At 36.8% G+C, this 20,939-nt stretch overlaps 1 protein-coding gene across 3 annotated transcripts in view; it reads left to right on the top strand.

Annotated features, from left to right (window-relative positions):
* The window catches only part of Cert1 (ceramide transporter 1), a 104,963-nt gene that overhangs the window by 56,715 nt on the left and 27,309 nt on the right, over window positions 1-20,939 (top strand). For all 3 annotated transcript variants that reach the window (XM_017797307.2, XM_029561910.1, XM_029561911.1), the window contains 4 exons: window positions 1,453-1,536; window positions 6,790-6,947; window positions 9,930-10,022; window positions 19,599-19,685. In XM_017797307.2, the coding sequence (XP_017652796.1) occupies window positions 1,453-1,536; window positions 6,790-6,947; window positions 9,930-10,022; window positions 19,599-19,685 (422 nt within the window). The remainder of the gene's footprint in view (window positions 1-1,452; window positions 1,537-6,789; window positions 6,948-9,929; window positions 10,023-19,598; window positions 19,686-20,939) is intronic.

The following is a 20,939-nucleotide window of genomic DNA, read 5'->3' as shown; positions in this document are numbered from 1 at the left end:
CAGATCCCTTGAGCCCACTGGCCACCCAGTCTGGCTGATCAACAGGTGCTGGGTTCAGTGAGAGACCCTGACTCAAAACACAAGGTAAACCATAATAGTGGAAGACACCTGTGGTTGATCTCTGACTTTTACACACATGCTTGTGCACCTTGTATGCACACATGCACACATACATACAAACCCAAAAACACCCTGCACACCCCCCCACACACAGAAAAAGTACTTGATATCACATATTCAGGGGTGTTTTAGATTTTGAAATATTTGTATATATAGTGAGTTTTTTAATAGGACCCTAGTTTGGACAGGAGATACATTTATGTTGCATAAGTACCTTACACATATAACATGAAGATAATTTTACTTAATATTTTTAGTGTACATGGGGTCAAGTCTGGAATTTTCCACTTGTTGTATCATATCAGCACTTACAAAGTTTGGAATTCTGGAGCATTTTGGATTTTTGAGTATTTGGATGAAAGATGTTCAACCTATAAAATAAAAAGCTTATACCAAGACAGTGAAGCAGGAGAACATGAGTCCAGTGCCAGACCCTGCCTCAAAATTAACAGGTCCATAGAAAAACCTGTAAAAGGAAAGAATAAGGTAGCTGAGAGCTGAGGTTCCAGAAATATACATTTTGAGTGGAATACATAGAGAATTAAAGCACTCAGACAATAGAAACAGAATAGCATACATATAAGAGGTATACAAAGAGAAAATACAATGGATTATTTTGAGATTTTATTTTTTGAAATTGGAGAAATTAAAAGGGATAGTCAGGCACATACAGAAATTGAGATAAATTAAAATTGATGTATCTGCAATATATACATACCTTATATACATAGAAATCACAGATTTGAGAACTCCTAGAGGCTAGTGAAGGTGTCTTTTGTATGTAAGATACCCTTTTACTGTCTGTCAGTTCTTCCGGCCTCTTAAAAAATAATTTACTATGTTCATTTTATTTTTTTATTTATTTGTGAATGTGTGTGTGTGCACATGCACATGCCACAGTGTAAGTGTGGAGGTCAGAGGACAACTTGAGGGAGTCGATTACCTCCCTCAAGGATTAACTGTCAGGTCTGGGATTGAACTCAGGTTGCCAGACTTGGTTGCAAGTGCTTTTACCTGCTGAGGCATCTTGCTGGTCCCTTTTAGGCCTCTAAGAGTCATGAAATGATCCTACAGAAGACAGAGAGAGATAGGAAGATTGAATGGTAAAATAATTTGTAGTTCGATAACCATCCATTATGCAAATGACAATATAGTTTTAAAGTGATATGTCTAGTAACATTCTACAACATAGTTGCCTAGTATACCTTGATAATCAATGAAAACAGATGAATAGGAGGGAGGTTATGCTCACAAAATCTATTGTATTGATTCAGTTGATATAAGACTTTATTCCTCTTATTTTTATTCTAATATCCTCAAATATATTTTTAGTGGTAGAAGATGATGAAGATGACTTTCCTACAACACGTTCTGATGGAGACTTCTTGCATAACACCAATGGCAATAAAGAAAAATGTAAGTAATACATTTTCTTCCTCAATTGGATGAAATATACTTTCTGAAGTTATAGTAACTATCAAAGAATAACTCCTAATGAATAATATTTTTAAAAGCAGCGCAACTCCTGGAATCTCAGATTAAAATAATCTTCTAAGAGAAGTCATGTAGGGAAATGCATATTTTGTATCATGTAATAATTAGACTTGCTGGGACCAGAGAGATGGCTCAGCAGTTAAGAACACTTGCTGTTCTTATAGAAGACCCAGATTCAATTCCCAGCACCTTCATGGTGACTAGCAACTGTCCATAACCCCAGTTTCAGGGGATCTGACACCCTCTTCTGGCCTTTGTGAGGGCATTGCACATATATGATGCACTTACATACATACAGGTAAAACATTCATAGACATAAAATAAAAATATAGATAAAATATTTAAAAAATTATTAGGCTTGCTATCTAGCAAAGGCTCATTCTAAATTCCAAATAACAGCCTCTTCATTGAGTTAGTATTGGCAAAATTAGTTTCTAGCAGTGAAAGTGTTTTATTCTTAGGGGAGAAATGCTGCTAGTATTGAAACATATTTAATGAATTGTTAGAGGAAAATTCTTGGGGAGTTCTAAATTTTTCATTTCTATGACGTTTAGTCAATGCTCGTTTGACATCTTTCTAAGAAAATGCTAAAGTGGAAAAAAGTTAATCAGAGTATACTTCTTTCTGCTGTAATGATGAAAGAATATAAATAAAATCTCTCAAGAGCACATTTTACAAGTTGTTTTTTAAGCTTTTTTGTCCATGAAAATAATTTTCTGTTTTAGAGCTCATATTAGAATATCCCTTTATTGATGCCAAAATCTGTTGCTTTTCTCTTCCATGTCTTTTCCTCCTTTCCTCTTTGTTTCTTATTTGGACCAAGACTCCTTCCTTAAAATGTAATTCCTCCTTGTCATGCAAAATTCTAGCGTAATGTTATAGCTTATTATACACATTGTCCTTAATAATTTATTATTATTTAATATTTTATTTATTATTTTTAGTTTATTTGTATGGGTGTATTGCCTGCATGTATGTGAGTGCACCTGTGTCGTGCAATGCTGTGGAGGTCAGAAGAGGGCTTCAGATTCCCCTGGAGCTAGAGTTAAGTACAGTTTGTAGCCACCATGTGGGTGCTCGGGATTGAACCCGGGTCCTCTGCAAGAGCAGTGTACTTAACCGCTCAGTCATCTCTCCAGCCCCTGTCCTTAATAATTTAGACTAAAGTCTTGAAGCTTACCAAGCCATCCAATGTCTTTATGGAATTAAAGGACTATTTGGGGAAGGTTCTTTGGATTACATTTTAATTTCACAATCACTAATACATGCTTTAATAGGAAAAATACATTGTTTGGCCATTTTAAAAGGTATTGAATGACTTGACCCAGTGGGCCTTAACACAGATGACAGAGTATATGGGTTCCAGTACAGGTGTATAAAGATGATTAAGATTGTTTGAGATATTCTATATGAAAGACACAAAAATTCAATAAAAACAAATTTAAAAAAATAATGTTATTGAAAAAAGTTTTAAAACTCTCAGGCCTAATTATCCATCCCACAGACACTTAGATATCACACTTGCTTTTCCAATAGAGACTGGAGGTTATTTTATTTATTTGTTGAACTGGAAATTTCTGAGTCAGGAATACTTGGTACAGTAAAAGGTAATTGTATTGTGCTATTGAGCAAATAATGGGGCTAGCAAGATGCCTCAGTCAATAAAGTGCTTGTGAGGATCTGAGCTTGACCCCCAGGCACATCAGTTTGTACCTATAATCCCAACACTGAGAAGGCAGACACAGAAGATCTCTGGAGCATGAAGGTCAACCGATCTAGCCAAATCAGCAAGCTTTAGGTTCAGAAAGAGAACCTGTCTCAAAAAATAAGGTAGAGAGCTAGAGCTGACCGCTGGCCTCCACACACACTCACACACATACCTGCACACATCACACACAAAAGAAAGTAGTTAAGTAGAATTTTATGTCGTGATTGAGCTCTGTCTTATTGTTGTTCTTATTTCCAAGAACTCTGGCACCGAGGAGCCTATGAAAAGTTCACATAATGAAAGATGCAGTCCCCGGCCCCTTTCTCCTTATTTCCAGAATACCCATCTAATTGACATATATTTCCTGACTCAGAATTAGAAGAAAATTCTGGGGAAACTGAATAGTGATAGAGAAAAGACCTATAAGTAGAGATACAGGATATTGATGCTATCATAAGAAAGCTGACTCACCACCAGATCACCTTTTAATGAAGTCCTCCAGTTTAAAGACTTGCTAGTGAATTCTACTTCCTAACCCTCAAATGTGAACAGATAGCCAAATCCCTAGACATTTGAAGAAAAAGTCCAACCTGAAAGATAGTGATGAAAACTATCTAGAAAACCACACTAGAGAAAGAAACTCAGTGTAGGAAGCAAAAGAAAACTATACTGAATATTGTCAATAAGAAAGCACTAGACATCCAAATTCAAGACTACTTCTGCTCAATAGTCCATATTTCTGTAGATGCTATCATCTACAAAGAAAATTTTAGAGATGGGGTTGTAGCTCTTGGGTAGAACACTTGCCTAGCATGCACAGGGCCCTGGGTTCAAGGGCTAGGCTGCAAAACAATTCTTTTGTTTGAATTTATTTTTTTGTTGTTTTTGATTTGTTTTTATTGAATTTTTCTGTATTTCATACAGAGTATCTCAAACAGTCATCTTTATACCCCTGTCCCCACCAGCACCCTCCCATAGCTCCCCTACTGGAACCTATATACTCTGTCATCCATGTTAAGGTTCACTGTGTCAAGTCAGTGTCCCCAGATGTTCCCCAGTGCAAGTCCATCCACTGATGTCTAGTCAGCCTATCTAGAGTCCCTTGTTTTAGGAAGATCTGTTCTTCCTCACCTAGCAGTAATCAGATGCCAGTATTTCTTGAGCTAAGATTGGGCTATGCTGTACATTTCCTCAGTTCTATGCTAGGTTGTATGTACCCAGATATATAACTGCAGGAACCAGAATAATCAAAAGGAACCAGGGAGGTAAAGGGAAAGAAAGAACCTGAGAGAGAACAGATGCAAAACAATATTTTTAACTTTAAAAAAAAATTTTTTTATCATTTTTATTTTACGTGTATGTGTGTATTTCCTGCATGTAGGTAAGTGCACCTGTGTCGTTCAATGCCCACAAAGGTCAGAAGAGGCTGTCAGATCCCCTGGGACTGGAGTTATAGACAGTTGTTAGCTGCCGTGTGGGTGCTGGGATTCAAACCCAGGTCTTCTGCAAGAACAACCAGTGTTCTTAACCACTGAGCCATCTCTCCAGCCCCCAGATGCAAAACAATTTTTTTAAAAAGAAAAATTAGAACAAATACCTTAAGAACTATTAGAACTATAAGTGATTCAACACGCTTGCAAGGTATAAGACCAATATATGTAATATCAATTATATTTTTACTTGTCATGAACAATCTGAAAATGATATTAAGTAAATATAATAGCATCAAAAATAATTAGTAATACACTTAGCAAAAGAACACAAACATTATACTCTGAAAACTATAACATTATTTTAAAATTAAGAAAGCCTAAAAACACAGAAAGGCATCCCATGTTCATGGACCAGAATACTTAACATTGTTAAGAATTTAGTACGTCCCAGATTGCTAAACCAATTTAATCAAATCCTTATAAAAATCTCAAGTCTTTCTTTTTTCTTTTTTTCAAGGTATTTTTTTTAAAGGAAGTGATAAGCTGGTCCTAAAATTTATATAGAGGTATAGATGATTCAGAATCCCCACTTAAAAAAGAACACCCAAATAAGAAGATTCACATTTCCCAATTTTTTAATTACTAATCAACAGTAAACAAGACAATGAATGTTTACCACTAGCAGTAAGGATGGACATAGATCAACTGAATAAAATTGAGAGTCCAGAAATAAAATCTCAGATTTATAGTCAACCTGTTTTTCACAAGTCTGCCATGTCAGTTCAGTGTATAAGTTTCAGACATTTTAATAGATGTGCAATGGTACCTCTTGGAGTTTTAATTTGCATTTCCTTAGTGACTAATAATATTGTCATCTTGTGTATTTACTTGCTATCTGGTGAACTGTATTCAAACCTTTTGTTTTCTACCCTCCAAATAGACCTTTTTTTTCTTAACAGTGTGAGGGCATCAAACCTAGAGCTTTGTGTGTGCTATACCACACACAAATGCTTTACCACAGAGCTATATCCCATTACTAGTCACCCCCCACCTTAATTGGTTGTTTATTTACTCAATGTACTGTATGCTTAAGTTTCTTGATATATTGTAGATACGAGTTCATGATTAAAGTATGCCATTTATGGGGCTAGAGTGATGGCTCAGTGGTTAAGAGCACTGACTGCTTTTGCAGCAGACCTGGGTTCAGTTCCCAGTATCCACATGGCGGCTAACCACCATGCATAACTCCAGTTCCGGGGGAATCCAATGCCCTCTTCAGACCTCCATGGCTGTACTTGGCAATACATTCATATGCATAAAATAAAATAATACATAAAATATTTTTACTATGCCATTTATTTCTCTCTAGCTCATCTTTTAACAATGACTTCAAGAGCAGAAATTTTAATTTTAATAAACTAGTTTATCACTTTGTTCCTTTACAGATTATACCCTTATTATTTTAACTACATATAAGTTTAGTCAGAGTGCCATTATTTCTTCATTATTATAAAGCTTTTCTCAGGATGATTATATATTCTTTCATTTAATTCAGTAACCATGAATTACAGTTATAAAGGTAAATGTAAAAGTTATTTCATATGTGCATTGGTCCTAGACTTAAATGTTTTTGAATTTCATATTACTTTTTAAAATTCTACAGTTTATCTTGGGATATTTTTTAAATTCTAGACTTTCTGAATGTAAGGTAGCACTTGCCATAATTAAGTCCCCACTAAGCTCTAAGCTCTCCCAATGTTCTTGTATTACTCCTCCTACCACTTGATTCACTGGGTGCAGCACAGCAAATAGAGATCAGGAAATAGAATCTAGAAAACAGAACTTGGAAGTGTGTTTGCTGTCACAAAGCTTGGTTCACCAGCATGCACATGGTGTTTTTAATGCTGGTCCACAGGAGGAAGATTATAATCCAAAAAGCTCCTCTGATTTGCTGGTTTTATAAATACTTGCTTATTTTAAATTGTGATGAATAATTCATTTGAATTATTTTCAGTAAATAACTTTTTTTTTCAGTATTTCCACATGTAACACCCAAAGGAATTAATGGCATAGACTTCAAAGGGGAAGCGATAACTTTTAAAGCAACTACTGCTGGAATCCTTGCTACACTTTCTCATTGTATTGAATTAATGGTAAAACGTGAAGAGAGCTGGCAGAAGAGACATGATAAGGTAAGAACAGTTTTTCTTTGTTTTAAAAATAATCAAATTTTAAGTTTCATGTGTTCAATAAGCATTAAAGTCAGACTAAGTTCTTAGGGGAAGGTCCTTTGGGCGGATAGAAGTAACAGGTGTTGCTGCTTCTCTGACACATGATCAGAATCCTAAACTTATTATTTACCACTGATTTATTCAGTTGTACAGTATACTTTTGTAGTTATATTTAATATTAAACATTTTAAATATTATTTGTGATGGTTTGAAATAGATGTATCATTTGGCATTACTCAGTTTCAGTGTGTAAGATGTAAAACAGTGTTTAAGTTACATGGATTAACTTGAGCACCAATTAATGTAGTTAAACTTTTGCTTACTACATTCTATGCCATTGTGCTTTTCCTGGGCACTATGATATCATTTAACATACATTATGTTGTTTGAATATTTGCCATATACACTATAGTCCCACCTTTATTTAATCAGCACCACTGATAATACTACAGTATGAGTCTCTAGCTTTTAATGTGAACTATGGCTCACTGAATTTACTCAGGAAAACTTTTTAAAATTCAGCTTTCATAAAATAGCAGAATCCTGAAACTGAAATATGTCTTAGAAAGACTCCTTTCTAATTCAACACCATCATTTTATAGAAGGAACTGAGTCAAGAACTTGTGCAAAGGTGTTAAGCAGTAATGCTAGAGCAGATTTTCTTTGTTGTGGTTATGTCTGCTCTGGATAACAGGCTGAACCTCAGTCAGAATCTTGTTCATCAGAAAACTTCACTGCTTACAGTGTTTGAAGGTCTTTCAACTTGAATGAATATCTTGCAATTTGAGTCACACACTGAGAAAAGCAGTGGCATTTGACATACGGCAGTATGATCAAAGGTTTTAAATACCACTATGTGTTTAAAACAAGTCCCAGGTCTGGCAAGATGACTCAGAGGTTAAGAACACTGGCTCCTCTTGCAGAAGACCCTGTTAGTTCCTAGCACTCACTTTCCAGCTAACAATATTTGTCAGTGCCAGTTCAGGGGATCCGATGCAACCTTCTCGCCTCCATGGGCACTGCAAACATGGTACACTTGCATACATGCAGACAGAATGCTCAGAAACATAAAAATTTTAAAACAATTTTGATGTTTTATTTTTTTTTTTTACTCTATTTTTGGGGGGGTCTTTTCGAGACAGGGTTTCCTTGTAGCCCCAGCTGGCCTGGAACTCACTATGTAGATCAAACTGACCTTGATCTCACAAAAGATCTGCCTGTCTCTGCCTCCCAGTGCTGAGATTAAAGGCATGCACCATCACACCCAGTATAATTCCCATGTTTTAGAAGAAGAGAAAGCAACTGGAAGAGATGGCTCAGAGATTAAGAGCACTGACTGCTCTTACAGAGGACCTGGGTTCAATTCCCAGCACCCACATGGTGGCTAACAACCATCCATAACTCCAGTTCCAGGGGAATCCAACACCCTCTTCTGACTCTGTGAGCATTGCATGACACGAGTGCACTTACACATAAGCAGACAATACGCTCATACACGTAAAATAAAAATAATAAAATATTTTTTTAAAAAGAAGAAAAAATAGCTGTTCAGAATTCTTAAGTACAGGTGAGAGTGAGCCAGATTAGTAGGCAGTATGCACACCCTTATCTGTGGGGTACGCCAAGACCCTCAGTGGATGTCCAAAATCATCCACAATATCAAACTCTGTACTATATTTTTCCTGTAGATTCATACCAGTGATAAAGATTAATTTATAAATTAGGCACAGTACAAGAATGACAAAAGCTAATACTGATAATTCACAAAAAGTTGTTTATCATAAATTCATAAAATTGGGAAAGAAAGCACAGTAATAACATTGTGATTTCATTGATATTTTTTCAATCCAGAGTATTTCTATGCCTGCTAAAGCTAGGAATAGATAAATAATAATAAACAGATAATAGTCCCTCACAGAACTTAAAATATAAGGAGAGTAGATAGTAGGTGATGATATGAAATTGTCTACTTTGTATGTTTATGTAAACTTAAAATGTCCACTCGAGTATTCTTTCAGCTAATTAAAATTATTTAGTGATCATTTTTATAGATATCTATAATAATAAAAGTCACTTTTCTTTTAGAAATGTATTTGTTAGCTAGTTTGCTCAAGAAGATTAAAATTCTAAGTTTAAATTATTTTAATTAGCAGTATTTAGTAAGAGAAGATTTTACTCATTGCAGATGTGTGTCCTAGCTTCAGTTCAGATATGGTATAGATACAAAACAGCTTTGTGTATGTCTGGTGGGCTTTAATTTAGCCATTATTACTTAAAGCGAGGCACCGAAGCATCCTGTTTTTTATTTTCTGTGCTTGCCAGGCTTCAGTATTGTATCAGATTTGACCCAGTGACACCATGTTATGACAGGAAATTTGAGTTTGATTTAACCTTTAACTTTTTACCTTGAATCTTTTAACATTGTAGTCTCTGTCTGTAAAATAGGATTAAAGTAGGTATCTTTTTTAAGCCTAAAATACTTTAACAAGAAGAAGAAAAATAAGAAATCTTGCTTAAATTTTCTTTTTAATATTGACTGATTCCACCTAAAGTTTAGACGCTTGGACAGTTACCCCACCATTTCTTAACCACTTAAATAGATAACCAACATACCAAGGTAATCTTGGTAAGCTTGTATGTAATATATGTCCCCCCCCAAAATATTTTCTTGAGCAGAGAAATACTTGAATTTTCACAGGAGTCGAGTTTTTGTTTGTTGTTGTTGTTGTTGTTGGGGGGGGTAGAATCATAAAATTTCATTGAAATTTACCTAAAAGTCGATTACAATTAAAATTCTCACTTCAAATGACAAATCTCTCTCTCTCTCTCTCTCTCTCTCTCTCTCTCTCTCTCTCTCTCTCTCTCTCTCTCTCTCTCTCTCTCTCTCTCTCTCTCTCTCTCTCTCTCTCTCTCTCTCTCTCTCTCTCTCTCTCTCTCTCTCAGGAAACAGACAAGAGAAGAAGAGTAGAGGATGCATACAAGAATGCAATGGCAGAACTTAAGAAAAAATCCCATTTTGGAGGACCAGATTATGAAGTATTAACTTATATTTTGGTCTTAGTAAGAAAAACATATAGGCCACATTTGTTACAGAAGTGATCTTTAATACTTTCATAACCCTTAAGTGTTCTAAATGTATAATTTGTTTTTCAGTGTTAATTTAATTAGATGTATCTGATGTGGAGTTTTTTTTCTTTTTAATCTCTTCAGAGCTTAAGACATGCTTTAAAAGGCACAATATTTGCCTGTTCACTTTCAATTTTTTACATTCATTTGTTTGTGTGTGAGTGCATGTGTGCTATGGCTTGTGTATGGAGGTCAGAGGACAACTTGTGGGTGTGAGTTCTCTCCTTCCATCATGTGGGGTCTGGGGATTGAACTTATGTTCTCAGGCTGGTGGCAAGTGACCTACCTACTGAGCCATCATACCTGCTTGCTGTTCACTTTATAGGACAAGTTTGGGGTTTGGTTTTGTTTTTTGTTGTTTTGTTTTTTGACTCTTTTGTTGAAGTTTTGCATTACTGATTTTTTTGTGTGTGTGAATTTCATACGTCTTGATCATATTTAGACCCTTTCCTTTTTCTGCATCCCATATAGCCTCCTCATTGGTTTTCATGCATTGTGTCATGTATGTTAAGGCCTGTCAAGCCAAGTTTCTGTCCCCAAATATCCCTCAGTATCAGTTCATACACTGGAGCCTAATAAACCTATTTAACATCCCTTCCTCAGAGAAAACCAACTCTCCCTCTCCTACTAATCATCCGTTGCTAATAGTTTCTCAACTAAGGTTGGGGCTTCTTACCTATTTCCTCCCTTCTGCACTGATTTTTTTGTCTAGTTTGAGCTTGCATGGGTCCTGTGCATCCTGTCACCATTGCTCTAAGTTCATATGAGTAAGTTCCCAGCTATGTGACAACTCTGTTTCCTTTTGGTCATCTACCACCCCTGGCTCTTACAGTCTTTCTGCCCCTTCTTCCATGATGATCACTGAGCCCTGGGTGGCAGAAGTTTGATATAGGTGTCCTACCCAAGGACACATACTCCACGGTCTCTTATTCTCTGCACTTTGATCAGTTGTGGGTTTTCTGGGTTTATCACCATCTGTTTGTTGCATGAGGAAGCTTCTCTGGTGAGAGCTGAGAGATGCATTAATAATCTCTCTACCCCCTGTTCACTGTATTCCCTGAGCCTTAGGTGTAGAGGTTGCATTGTACATGTGTCACTTAGGGCTGCTCTTCTCACAGACTCTTACTCTGAATTTGACCAGTTGTAGAACTCTGTAACAGTCTCTGTCTTTTGCAAGAAGAAGCTTTTGATGAGTGGTGAGAGGTACACTTGTCTGTAAATGTGAGGATACATATTTAGACTACAGTAAGAAATTGCATTGGTCTAGGGATGTGAAAAAAAAGTACGTTTTTCTCTAGGACTATGACCTCTCCAGCCATGTGTATATCTATGTTTATTTACAGTGCCACACATGACTTCTCTCTCATTGAGAGGGCCTTAAGTCCAGTTAGAAAGCTGTTGACTACCCCCAAAATGAAAGTGCCACTACTGCACTAGTAGAGATAGTTTTCTGGGTCAATCATTGTTGTGTTTATTAGGCTTTACAGTTGGGTAGACCATTGATTGTTTTTCTCCCTTGGCAGTTTGTATAATATCCTCTGATATCACGAGAACTAGTCTTCAGGGACGAGGCTTCCATGTCAGTTCAGCTCATTTGCTCCCATCCTGTGCCCAAAATATGTTCTGTCTTCAGCAATAAGATCTTACCTTCAAGTTCTGGGAGGCAATCAAGGGCTTTGTAATACTTTGGCAGTCTCTTGAACTACCCTGACCAACCACTCAAAGGAGTGTTTCTTCTGCCTGGCTCTTGTTTTTTGTTATATAGCCTTGATCTACACATGCACTCATATATATTTTGTATGTGTATTTTTCAGTTGAATTTGAACCAATACATTTCCTTCTGTTTTTTTATACTCTTTAAACATTATTTATCTTTCTTCTCTCTCCCCCAGTATAACCCTCCCTCCCCAGTTAAAGTACCCCCATTTTATACAATATATTTTGGTTTAGATCCCCTCCCTTATCTTTACCCCTTATCCAATTTCATATGCCTATAGAGTCAAATTTGTGTCCCAAATGCCATTCCCTGTGGCCATGTTCATCCACTGGAGCCTGGTCAAACTACCAAGAATCTTACCCTTAAAGGAGACTCACTCTCTCCCTCCTGGCAGCCATTGCTTGCCAGTACTTCCTCAGGTAAAACTGGGGTTTCTTACCCACTTCCCCACATCTGTGCTGGGATTTTGTCTGGCTTGAGCTTAGGTGGGACTTGTGCATGCTGTCACCATTGCTGTGGGTTCATGTGAGTAACTGACCAGCTGTCTGGAAAACTCCATTTCCTTGTGATCATCCACCTCTTCTGGCTCTTAACAATCTTTCCGCTCTCTCTTCCACAATGATCCCTGAGCCTTGGGAGGCAGAAGTTTGGTATAGGTGTCCATCATATTCGGGGATAAGCCCCCTGCAGCCTACTCTCCTCTTCTCTGTACATTGGCCAGTTGTGGATTTCTGTGTTAATCACCATGTGCTGCATAAAGAAGCTTCTCTGCTGAGAGATAATTTATAAGAATAACAAAAAGTAGGACGTTTTTAATCTTTCTGTGAGAATAATCATTTTTATCTACTTATTTTAGCTACTTACATCTTTTTTTTACCTGAATGGTATTTATTTATATTTTTTAAAACATGCAGAGGTAAAAGCTAAGTACTTTTCAGACAAAAGATTTAGTCTGTGCTGTACTGTGAGCTCTTATCTTTAGCAGAACATGAATTTTTTAAGTTGCGTTTATGTTTGAAAATACCTGAAACCAACTTCTTTCCCCTTTTGTTTGGCAAGCAATTAATAAAGTCCCTCCCCATACATACATAAATACTGAAACTTTATGAACCATTTTTCCATGTTGTTTCTTTTGTTTGTTTTGCTTGGTTTGGTTTTGGTTTAAGTTTTAGTTTGGGGTCTTTGTTTTTTGTTTTGAGATAGGGTCTCAACATATAGCCCAAGCTAACTTCAAATGGCCATCCTCCTTTTTCTACCTTCAGAGTACTAGGCCTTAAGGGCATACATAGACTACCATACACAACTTCCATGATCTTTAGTACAAAAGAAAAAAAAAAAAAAGAGAGAAAGAAATGTCAGTGTCATTAAACATTGTAGAACATTGTAGTTATTTCTGAAAAGAACATTTTAAAAATGAGATGGCGAGAAGTATTATAGAGGTAGAAGCAGAATGATAGTTACAGTTTATATTGAAGAAAACAAGAATGGGCTGGAGAGCTGACTCAGCAGTGAAGAGCACTAGCTGCTCTTGCAGAGGACTCAGATTCAGTTCCCAGTACCCACAAGCAGCTAACAACCATCTATAACTCCAGTTCCAGGGGATCCAACACCTTTGGCCTCCATGGACATTCATGCATGGGTATACTTACATACATGCAGGCAAAATACCATATACGTAAAATAAAAATAAATATTTTTAAAAGTAAACAGAAGAAAAATTTCTTATATTTTTACTCCAGAAAAGGAAAAGAAAAGAGCTGCTATTAGATGAATGTTTATTAATTTTGTAGTCAGTTTCCAGTTGCTGGAATCCATAATGATGAAACTTAAGTTGTAATATTTTAAAATTAGTAAATAATCAATTCACTCTTAAATGTATTAAAATTGCATGATTAGGTATCTTCTAGAGTTTTTAATCTAGATCATTGGAAACAAACTATTACAATGACAGTTTTTCTTTCGAAGCTAAGCAGATAGTTTTTAATGTTTTAGGCTTTTTGAAAGAGTTGTCTGCTTTCTTATTTCATTTTTATATATAAGTAAAATACGTGTTTCAATACAGAATTATATAAAATACAAATACGCCATAGCTTCAAAGCCAAAATTCATGTTGCTTATTGATACAATTGAATGTTTTTTGAAAGTACTAGTCATATGTATTCTTTAATAGCTCTCCTTCCCATTTCCTTTTATAATTTTTCTTACTAGGTTTTTGTTCTATTGATTTAAAAGATTTATCAACTTCATTTTCAATAGAATTTTTTTCAATTCTTTTCCTTTGATAGCTTTTAAAATTCTTGTTGAGCCTGGCATAGTCCCTCATGCCTTAATCCCAGCACCAGAGAGGCTGAGGCAGGAGGCCTTGAGCTGGAGGCCATCCTGAGCTACATAGCTACAGGGTAAAATCTCATCTCAAAAAACAAAGAGAAAAAAATCATATTGACCGCTGGTTCAGCCTTTTTTTGATGAGTCTGTCTTCTGATAAATTTATTAAATAATTGTTTGTATTTTCTGTTTTTATTTGTAATGATCTCCTCTAATGTATTTAATACATTCTGGGTTTTTTTTTTTTTGGTTTATTCTTTGAAAGCAGTATCTAATATAGCCCAGGCTGGCCTTGAGCATTTGATCCTCCTGTCTCTGCCTCCTGAGTGTTAGTCCCACAGCTGAGTCCTAGATGAATTCTATAGTTGTGCACCACTATAGCCAGCACATCTGAAGTTTTAGTATTACTACGTTTTTTTTAAAAAAAAATTTGAGACAGGGTCTCCCTGTAGCCCCAGCTGGCCAGATTTCAGGATGCAGGCCAGGCTGGCTTCCATCTCATAGAGATCCTCCTGCCCCTACCTCCCCAGTGCTAGGATTAGAGGCATGTGCCACTACACCCACCTTAAATTATTGTAGAATGTAGGAATGTATATTTTATTCCATTGTCATATATTGAATATTCTTATTCCACCTATTTAAAATATGTCTTCCTCTTCTTTCTTAGTGAAAAAATTGGCTGGGCTTGGTGGCATATATATCCCAACACTATAGCGGTAGAGGAAAAATCAGGAATTCAAGGCTAAGCTGGGCTATATGGGACCCTGTCTCCAAAAACAAACAAACAAATAACCTTGGGTACCAGCTACCAACTACACCACAAGCAAAGTTTGACACAGGCTTTCTCAGTCATCTTCTCACTGAATCCCTGTGAATTTTCATTCTAAAACACACAGCTTTCATTTAGGGATATATTTCAGCGATAGCATGCTTGTCTAGTATGTACAAGGCTCCAAGTTCAAGCTCTAATGATATAAAAACAAAACAAAAATAAAACGAAAATATACAGTTCTTAAATTATCATGTTTTTATACTTTATTAGTTTTGAAGTTTTTAAGCTAGTTTTTTCTTGTCAGTACTATACTTTTACAGATTTTAGACTGGTTACCAGACTCCCAGTACTCTGGTTATTAACAATATGTTAACTGTAGCTTCCAATGATAATTTTAATTTTGAATTCTTTCCTTAAGATTTATTGTAATAATACTGGGGCTGGAGAGGTGGCTCAGCAGTTAAGAGCACTGTCTGTTCTTGCAGAGAACCAGGTAACAACCATCTGTAACTCCAATTCCAGGGGATCTGACATCCTCTTCTGACCTCCTGGAGCATTGCGCAGCATGGATGCACTTCATACAGACAATACCAATACATGTAAAACAAATTCCTTAAGATTTATTGTAATAATACTGGGGCTGGAGAGGTGGCTCAGCAGTTAAGAGCACTGTCTGTTCTTGCAGAGAACCAGGTAACAACCATCTGTAACTCCAATTCCAGGGGATCTGACATCCTCTTCTGACCTCCTGGAGCATTGCGCAGCATGGATGCACTTCATACAGACAATACCAATACATGTAAAACAAAAATAATAATAAAATATTTTTTTTATCTTAAAAAAAGATTTATTATAATAAAATACACTGCTGGGCCTGGAGGATATAGCAAGGAGCAGAGCCAAAGAAGGGCCTGTCTGTAGGGCTAGACCTAATTAATAGGCAGTTATATTAATAGATGGTAGGAAGTTCCTTTAACCCAGTGAAGCTGTTAGGTAGGGAATGGCTGCCCAGAAAATGCATCATTTTAGCTGAAACCTTAAGATTGAGTCAGTAGGATAGGTGTTAACTATTGGATAGGTATTAACCAGATGACTAGCCTCCAAGCAGTGTTTGTTCTAGGAGTTGAGAAAAATTTTTTGGAAGCCAGAACATTCTGTCTCACACAGGAATTGAAAGTAGGTCTCGGTGTAGTGAGTTACCTCTACAAACTGAGGAGAAGGAACAGTAAGAAACTGGGCTATAAAGAATTAGTTCCTAAGAATTAGTTCACATGATGAGGCAGTGAGTTTTAAGCAGAAAGGTAAAGCTTGTATATTTACAGTTTGGGGCAATCATTCTTGCTTCCTTTTGAGGAAAAATGGATTCAGGGTAGCAGCTGAGACCAGGGCCAGACTTTTTCCACCAATACAGATGAAAATTAAAGTTAGCCTAAATTAGAGTGGCAGCAGGAAAATATAGAACCCGGGGCATATTAGGTATTTGGAGAATAGAATTGAAGGGTGTGGCACCTGAGAAAAATGGGAAGACCAAGAGTAGGCCCTGGTTTCTACAGATTAGTATGGAGGTAGAAGAGCAGAATGTGCAGCTGAGTTGAAAGTCTTTATGCTATTAGTCTTTGAATTCTGGCCCTTGAGAGATGAGTCATCTGATGATCCCTGGAACCTTAGAAATGAGTAAGAATGTTGTGGAGAAAGCAAATATAGACAGTCCCCAACTCAATGCCTCAGCCTACGATTTGTAGACTTTATGACGGTACCCAAACAGTGCTGTGAATTGTGATCTTTTCCTATGCTGCCAGTATGTAGTACCTCCCATGCTGGGCAGCTGTAGTGAATTGCAGATTGAACCACCAAGCAGCTGGTAGAGCTGCATATAAATATTTGCAGTGGGCTTCTTGGATGTAACCCCATCATAAACTGAGGAATATTCATGTGAGACTCTGAAGAACATCGACATTTAAAGAATAAATTGGCACATAAGAGGAGCCTTGCAAGGAGCCAAAATAAGAGTGCATAGAAGGATGAAATTAGGAATCTAAAGGTAGTAAGCTCTCTAAGTCATAGAGTGCTTAACAGAAGGAATGCTTCTCTCAGAGCAAGTGAAAGAGACTGGAATGTCCTATAGAACGTCCTTGCTGATAAGCATGCTGAGACAGCAGGTTGGGACTGGGAGGGTGGAGGGATAAGTAAATTTTATTATACTTTAATTTTTGCCCCTCAGATTTGAGATTAAAGGGAAACCCCAGTTTGTTTAGCAAAGTAAAACACCCCACCCTCATCGTACCCCTGTATTCATCAAAGTAGGATTTTTAATGTCATCGATCCTAACTAGTAGACTCCTGAAACTCCCATGTGATAGCATAAGAACCAATAACCCAAATGTGTTAAGACATTGTAGATTGAGTGATTGATTACCTTTTTTTTGGGGGGGGTCTTTTTGAGACAGGGTTTCCTGTAGCTCCAGCTGCCTGGAACTCACTCTGTAGACCAAGCTGGCCTTGAACTCAGAGGATCTGCCTGCCTCTCCCTCCTGAGCGCTGGGATTAAAGGTGTACACCACCATGCCTGGCGTGATTACCATTTTTAAAATGTAGGTTTTTTATGATCAATAAAAGTTTTATAACATTAGGAGCTTGGAATAGAATTTTTTTTTTCTTATCAAGAGAATCCAAAGTTAAAATGCTATCAATTGACTAGAAAGAGTCCTGCAGGAAAGAGGTCTCCAGAGTATTTGTGGTTACTGTTCTTTTTCATGACCTTCATGCCCTAGCAAGTCAAGATGTTATATTTGTTTTACAATTCACTATTCTTTTATGTGTGTGAGGAAAGTCTTCATAACTCTAAAATGACTTCTTTAAATCAGGATTTCTCATATACCTTACCAGATGACAAGAACTTATTTCTTCTCACCTTTCCAGTATGGTCCCAAGTTATTGTAGAGATAGCATGATTTGCGGTTGTGAACCAGCAATTAATTCATCTGTATCTTTTCTCAGGGGAGATATATTTTAAAATATAAGGAACCCAACCCTGAGCCTACCTGTTCACACATGACTTTACCATGATATGAAATTTCTGTTTTACTTAGGGTCCATTTATTTGGTTTATCACAGTAGGAGCATAACTTGTTTGTTCCCAAGTTGCTATTCTCTTTCTCTTTTTTTGCTTGTTTTTTGTTGTGGTGGTTTTTTGAGACAGGGTCTCCCACTAAGAGGCCTGGCTGGCCTGGAACTTGCTGGCCTTGAACTCAAGAGATCTGCCTGCCTTTGCCTCCTGGGTGTTGGGTTTAAAGGTATGTGCCACCATGCCCATTTGCTATTATTATTTATACTTTTTATTTTTCGATATAGCTGGAGTTCCATATATATGAGAATATCTTGAAGAACTTGTTAAACATATATAATCCTAAGTTGTACCCAAAATACACCAAAAGATAACCTCTGGGTATGGGAGCCTGGTAAATTTCATTGTGATGTTATTCAGGTAGTTGATAACCACTAATTTTCCATCTAACCATTCTTTCAAGCATCTCAACTTTCTCTCTGGAGCAAGGTCTCCTTATAAAGCCCAGGTGGCCCAACTCATATTTTTCAGACTGATTAAGCATGTTAATAAGCTTCTGCCTCAGCCTTCTGAGTGCTGGGTTTATAGGCATGCACCACCACTCCTGACTGGAAGAGCCTCTTGAACCCATCTATATGTTTCATTGACTATAGATCTTCTGAAACTTTACACAGACTTTTCTGCGAGTGTGTGTGTGTGTGTGTGTGTGTGTAGGTACATGCATATGTGGAAGTCAGAATTTATTTTTATTTTTGTGTATGAGTGTTTTGCCTGCATATGCAAGATCAGCAAGTGATCTTAACTGCTGAGCCATCTCTCCATCTCCTCCACCTTATTTTTTTAAGACAAAGTCTCTCACTGAACCTGGAGATGACTGTTTTGGCTAGACCAACTGGCAGCAAGCCCCTCTCTCTATCTCCCAGTGTTGGGGATATAGGCATGTGAGCTCTGCTTTTACCTGCCGAAAGATCTGAACTCAGGTTTTCGTGCATGTTTACACACTGAGCCATCTTCCCAGCCCCCTGGCTGCAATTTTAATATATTTATTTATAAGGATGTTCCAATGCAACCTACTTATGGGCAATAAAATTTTAAGTAGTTCCTATATGTTATGAAATGTTACTACTATTTTTTTCCAGCTTTATAAAATTGAAGGTCTTAACTTACAAGCCATACAAAAGCAGGAAGCAGACTGATTCAGACTAGGTCAGACTTTGACCCTGAAACAGTATTGGCCAATATACAGTAAATAAACCTGGTATGATGGCTCATACTTGTAATTCCTGCCCTCAGGAGGCTGAGACAGGAGGATTGCTACCAAGTTTGAGACCAATGTAGGAGGCTACATAGTGAGTTTTAGGCTGGTCTACAGATTGTCAAAAAACAAAACAAAAATAGTGACTTTGAGTATTGAATGAGTTAATTACCTGTAATATTCATGATTTCACACAGTATATGTTACCATGGTAATATCATAAATATTTGCCCAACAAATGTATATTAAGTCAATTTTCAGCTTTCTCCAAGAGGCGATACCAAAGTTAGTAGTGTTTTCTTTTTCCTAAAATAAACGCTCTGTTTGTTGCTTGTTTTCCTGTTTCTTAACTAGGAAGGTCCAAACAGTCTGATAAATGAAGAAGAGTTCTTTGACGCTGTTGAAGCTGCTCTCGACAGACAAGATAAAATAGAAGAACAGGTATAGCTATTATAATTCCAAATATAAATTCATTTTAACACTGTGGTATTCCTTGATGTATATTTATAAAATTAAAAACTGTTAAACCTAAAAATTAATTGTCATAATGTTAAAGAATCTTTGTGAGTCAGTTCTTTTATCTTTTAATTTCTAAACAACAGGTAAACCAGTAATTGTTTAGAGGAAGCATACATAATTAATGTGAACTCAAATCAAAATACTCTTCCAGTTCCTCTTGAAGTATCCAACTTTAACCATTCTAATATCAAAAAGATCTCTCCAGCTGGGCATGGTGGCACATGCCTTTAATCCCAGCACTTAGGAGGCAGAGGCAGGCGGATCTTTGTGAGTTCAAGGCCAGCCTGGTCTACATAGTGAGTTCCAGGACAGCTGGGGCTACAGGGAGACCCTGTCTCAAAAAGACAAAAAAAATTTCTCTAAATTTATCTTCAGGTGACACAAGAACACAAAAGAAAGATTACCAAATCTTAAGATTGTATATTAGTACCACCCAGTTTTTATTAATATTGCTGTCAACCTTCACCATCAGTTTCTTCCTCACTTCCTCACTTCGTTGAATATTTTGTAGTCATCACTGAAGTTGCAGCATTTATACTCAGCTTTGTGGACATTGATGCAAATAATTTTCCCCCACCCCCGAATTATAAAAAAATTTTTAATTTTTATTTTATGTGTATGAGTGTATTGTCTGCATGTACACCTGTGTTGTGCAATGCCAATGGAGGTCAGAGGAGGACCTCTGATTCCCCTGGAACTAGAGTTACAGACAGTTGTTGGCCACCATGTAGGTGCTGGGAATCGAATCCAGGTCCTCTACAAGAGAAGCCAGTGCTCTTAACAACTCAGTGGAGCCATCTCTCCAGTCCCTATCCTCAATTTTTTTTAATTGTGATTTTGTACATTTCAGGCAAAGCATTTCTTAAATCTTTAAGGTTAATTTGATCCCTGCCTTTATTTCTGTTATAATGCAGTTACCATATTTTACCACTAGGTGGTACCTAAGAATAAATTTTACTTACTCCTCTCTCCTTACTCCCTCTCTTTAAGTTGTTCTGTTTGCCCTAGAAACTGCCTCCTTTGGCAAGTATAAAACTTTGGCTATGGGCTGGAGAAATGACTCAGTGGTTAAGAACACTGTTCTTTTTTTTATTTTTTTAATTTTTATTTTATGTATATGCATGTATTGCTTGATAGTTTGATGATATTTAGTTCCTTTCCCCTATCTGTGCCTCT

This window comes from Nannospalax galili, unplaced genomic scaffold (assembly GCF_000622305.1).
Source record: "Nannospalax galili isolate Female #2095 unplaced genomic scaffold, S.galili_v1.0 scaffold1054, whole genome shotgun sequence".
NCBI classification, from domain to species: Eukaryota; Metazoa; Chordata; class Mammalia; order Rodentia; family Spalacidae; genus Nannospalax; species Nannospalax galili.
Note: the sequence above shows the minus strand (reverse complement) of the source record. Positions and strands in the feature narration are given on the sequence as shown.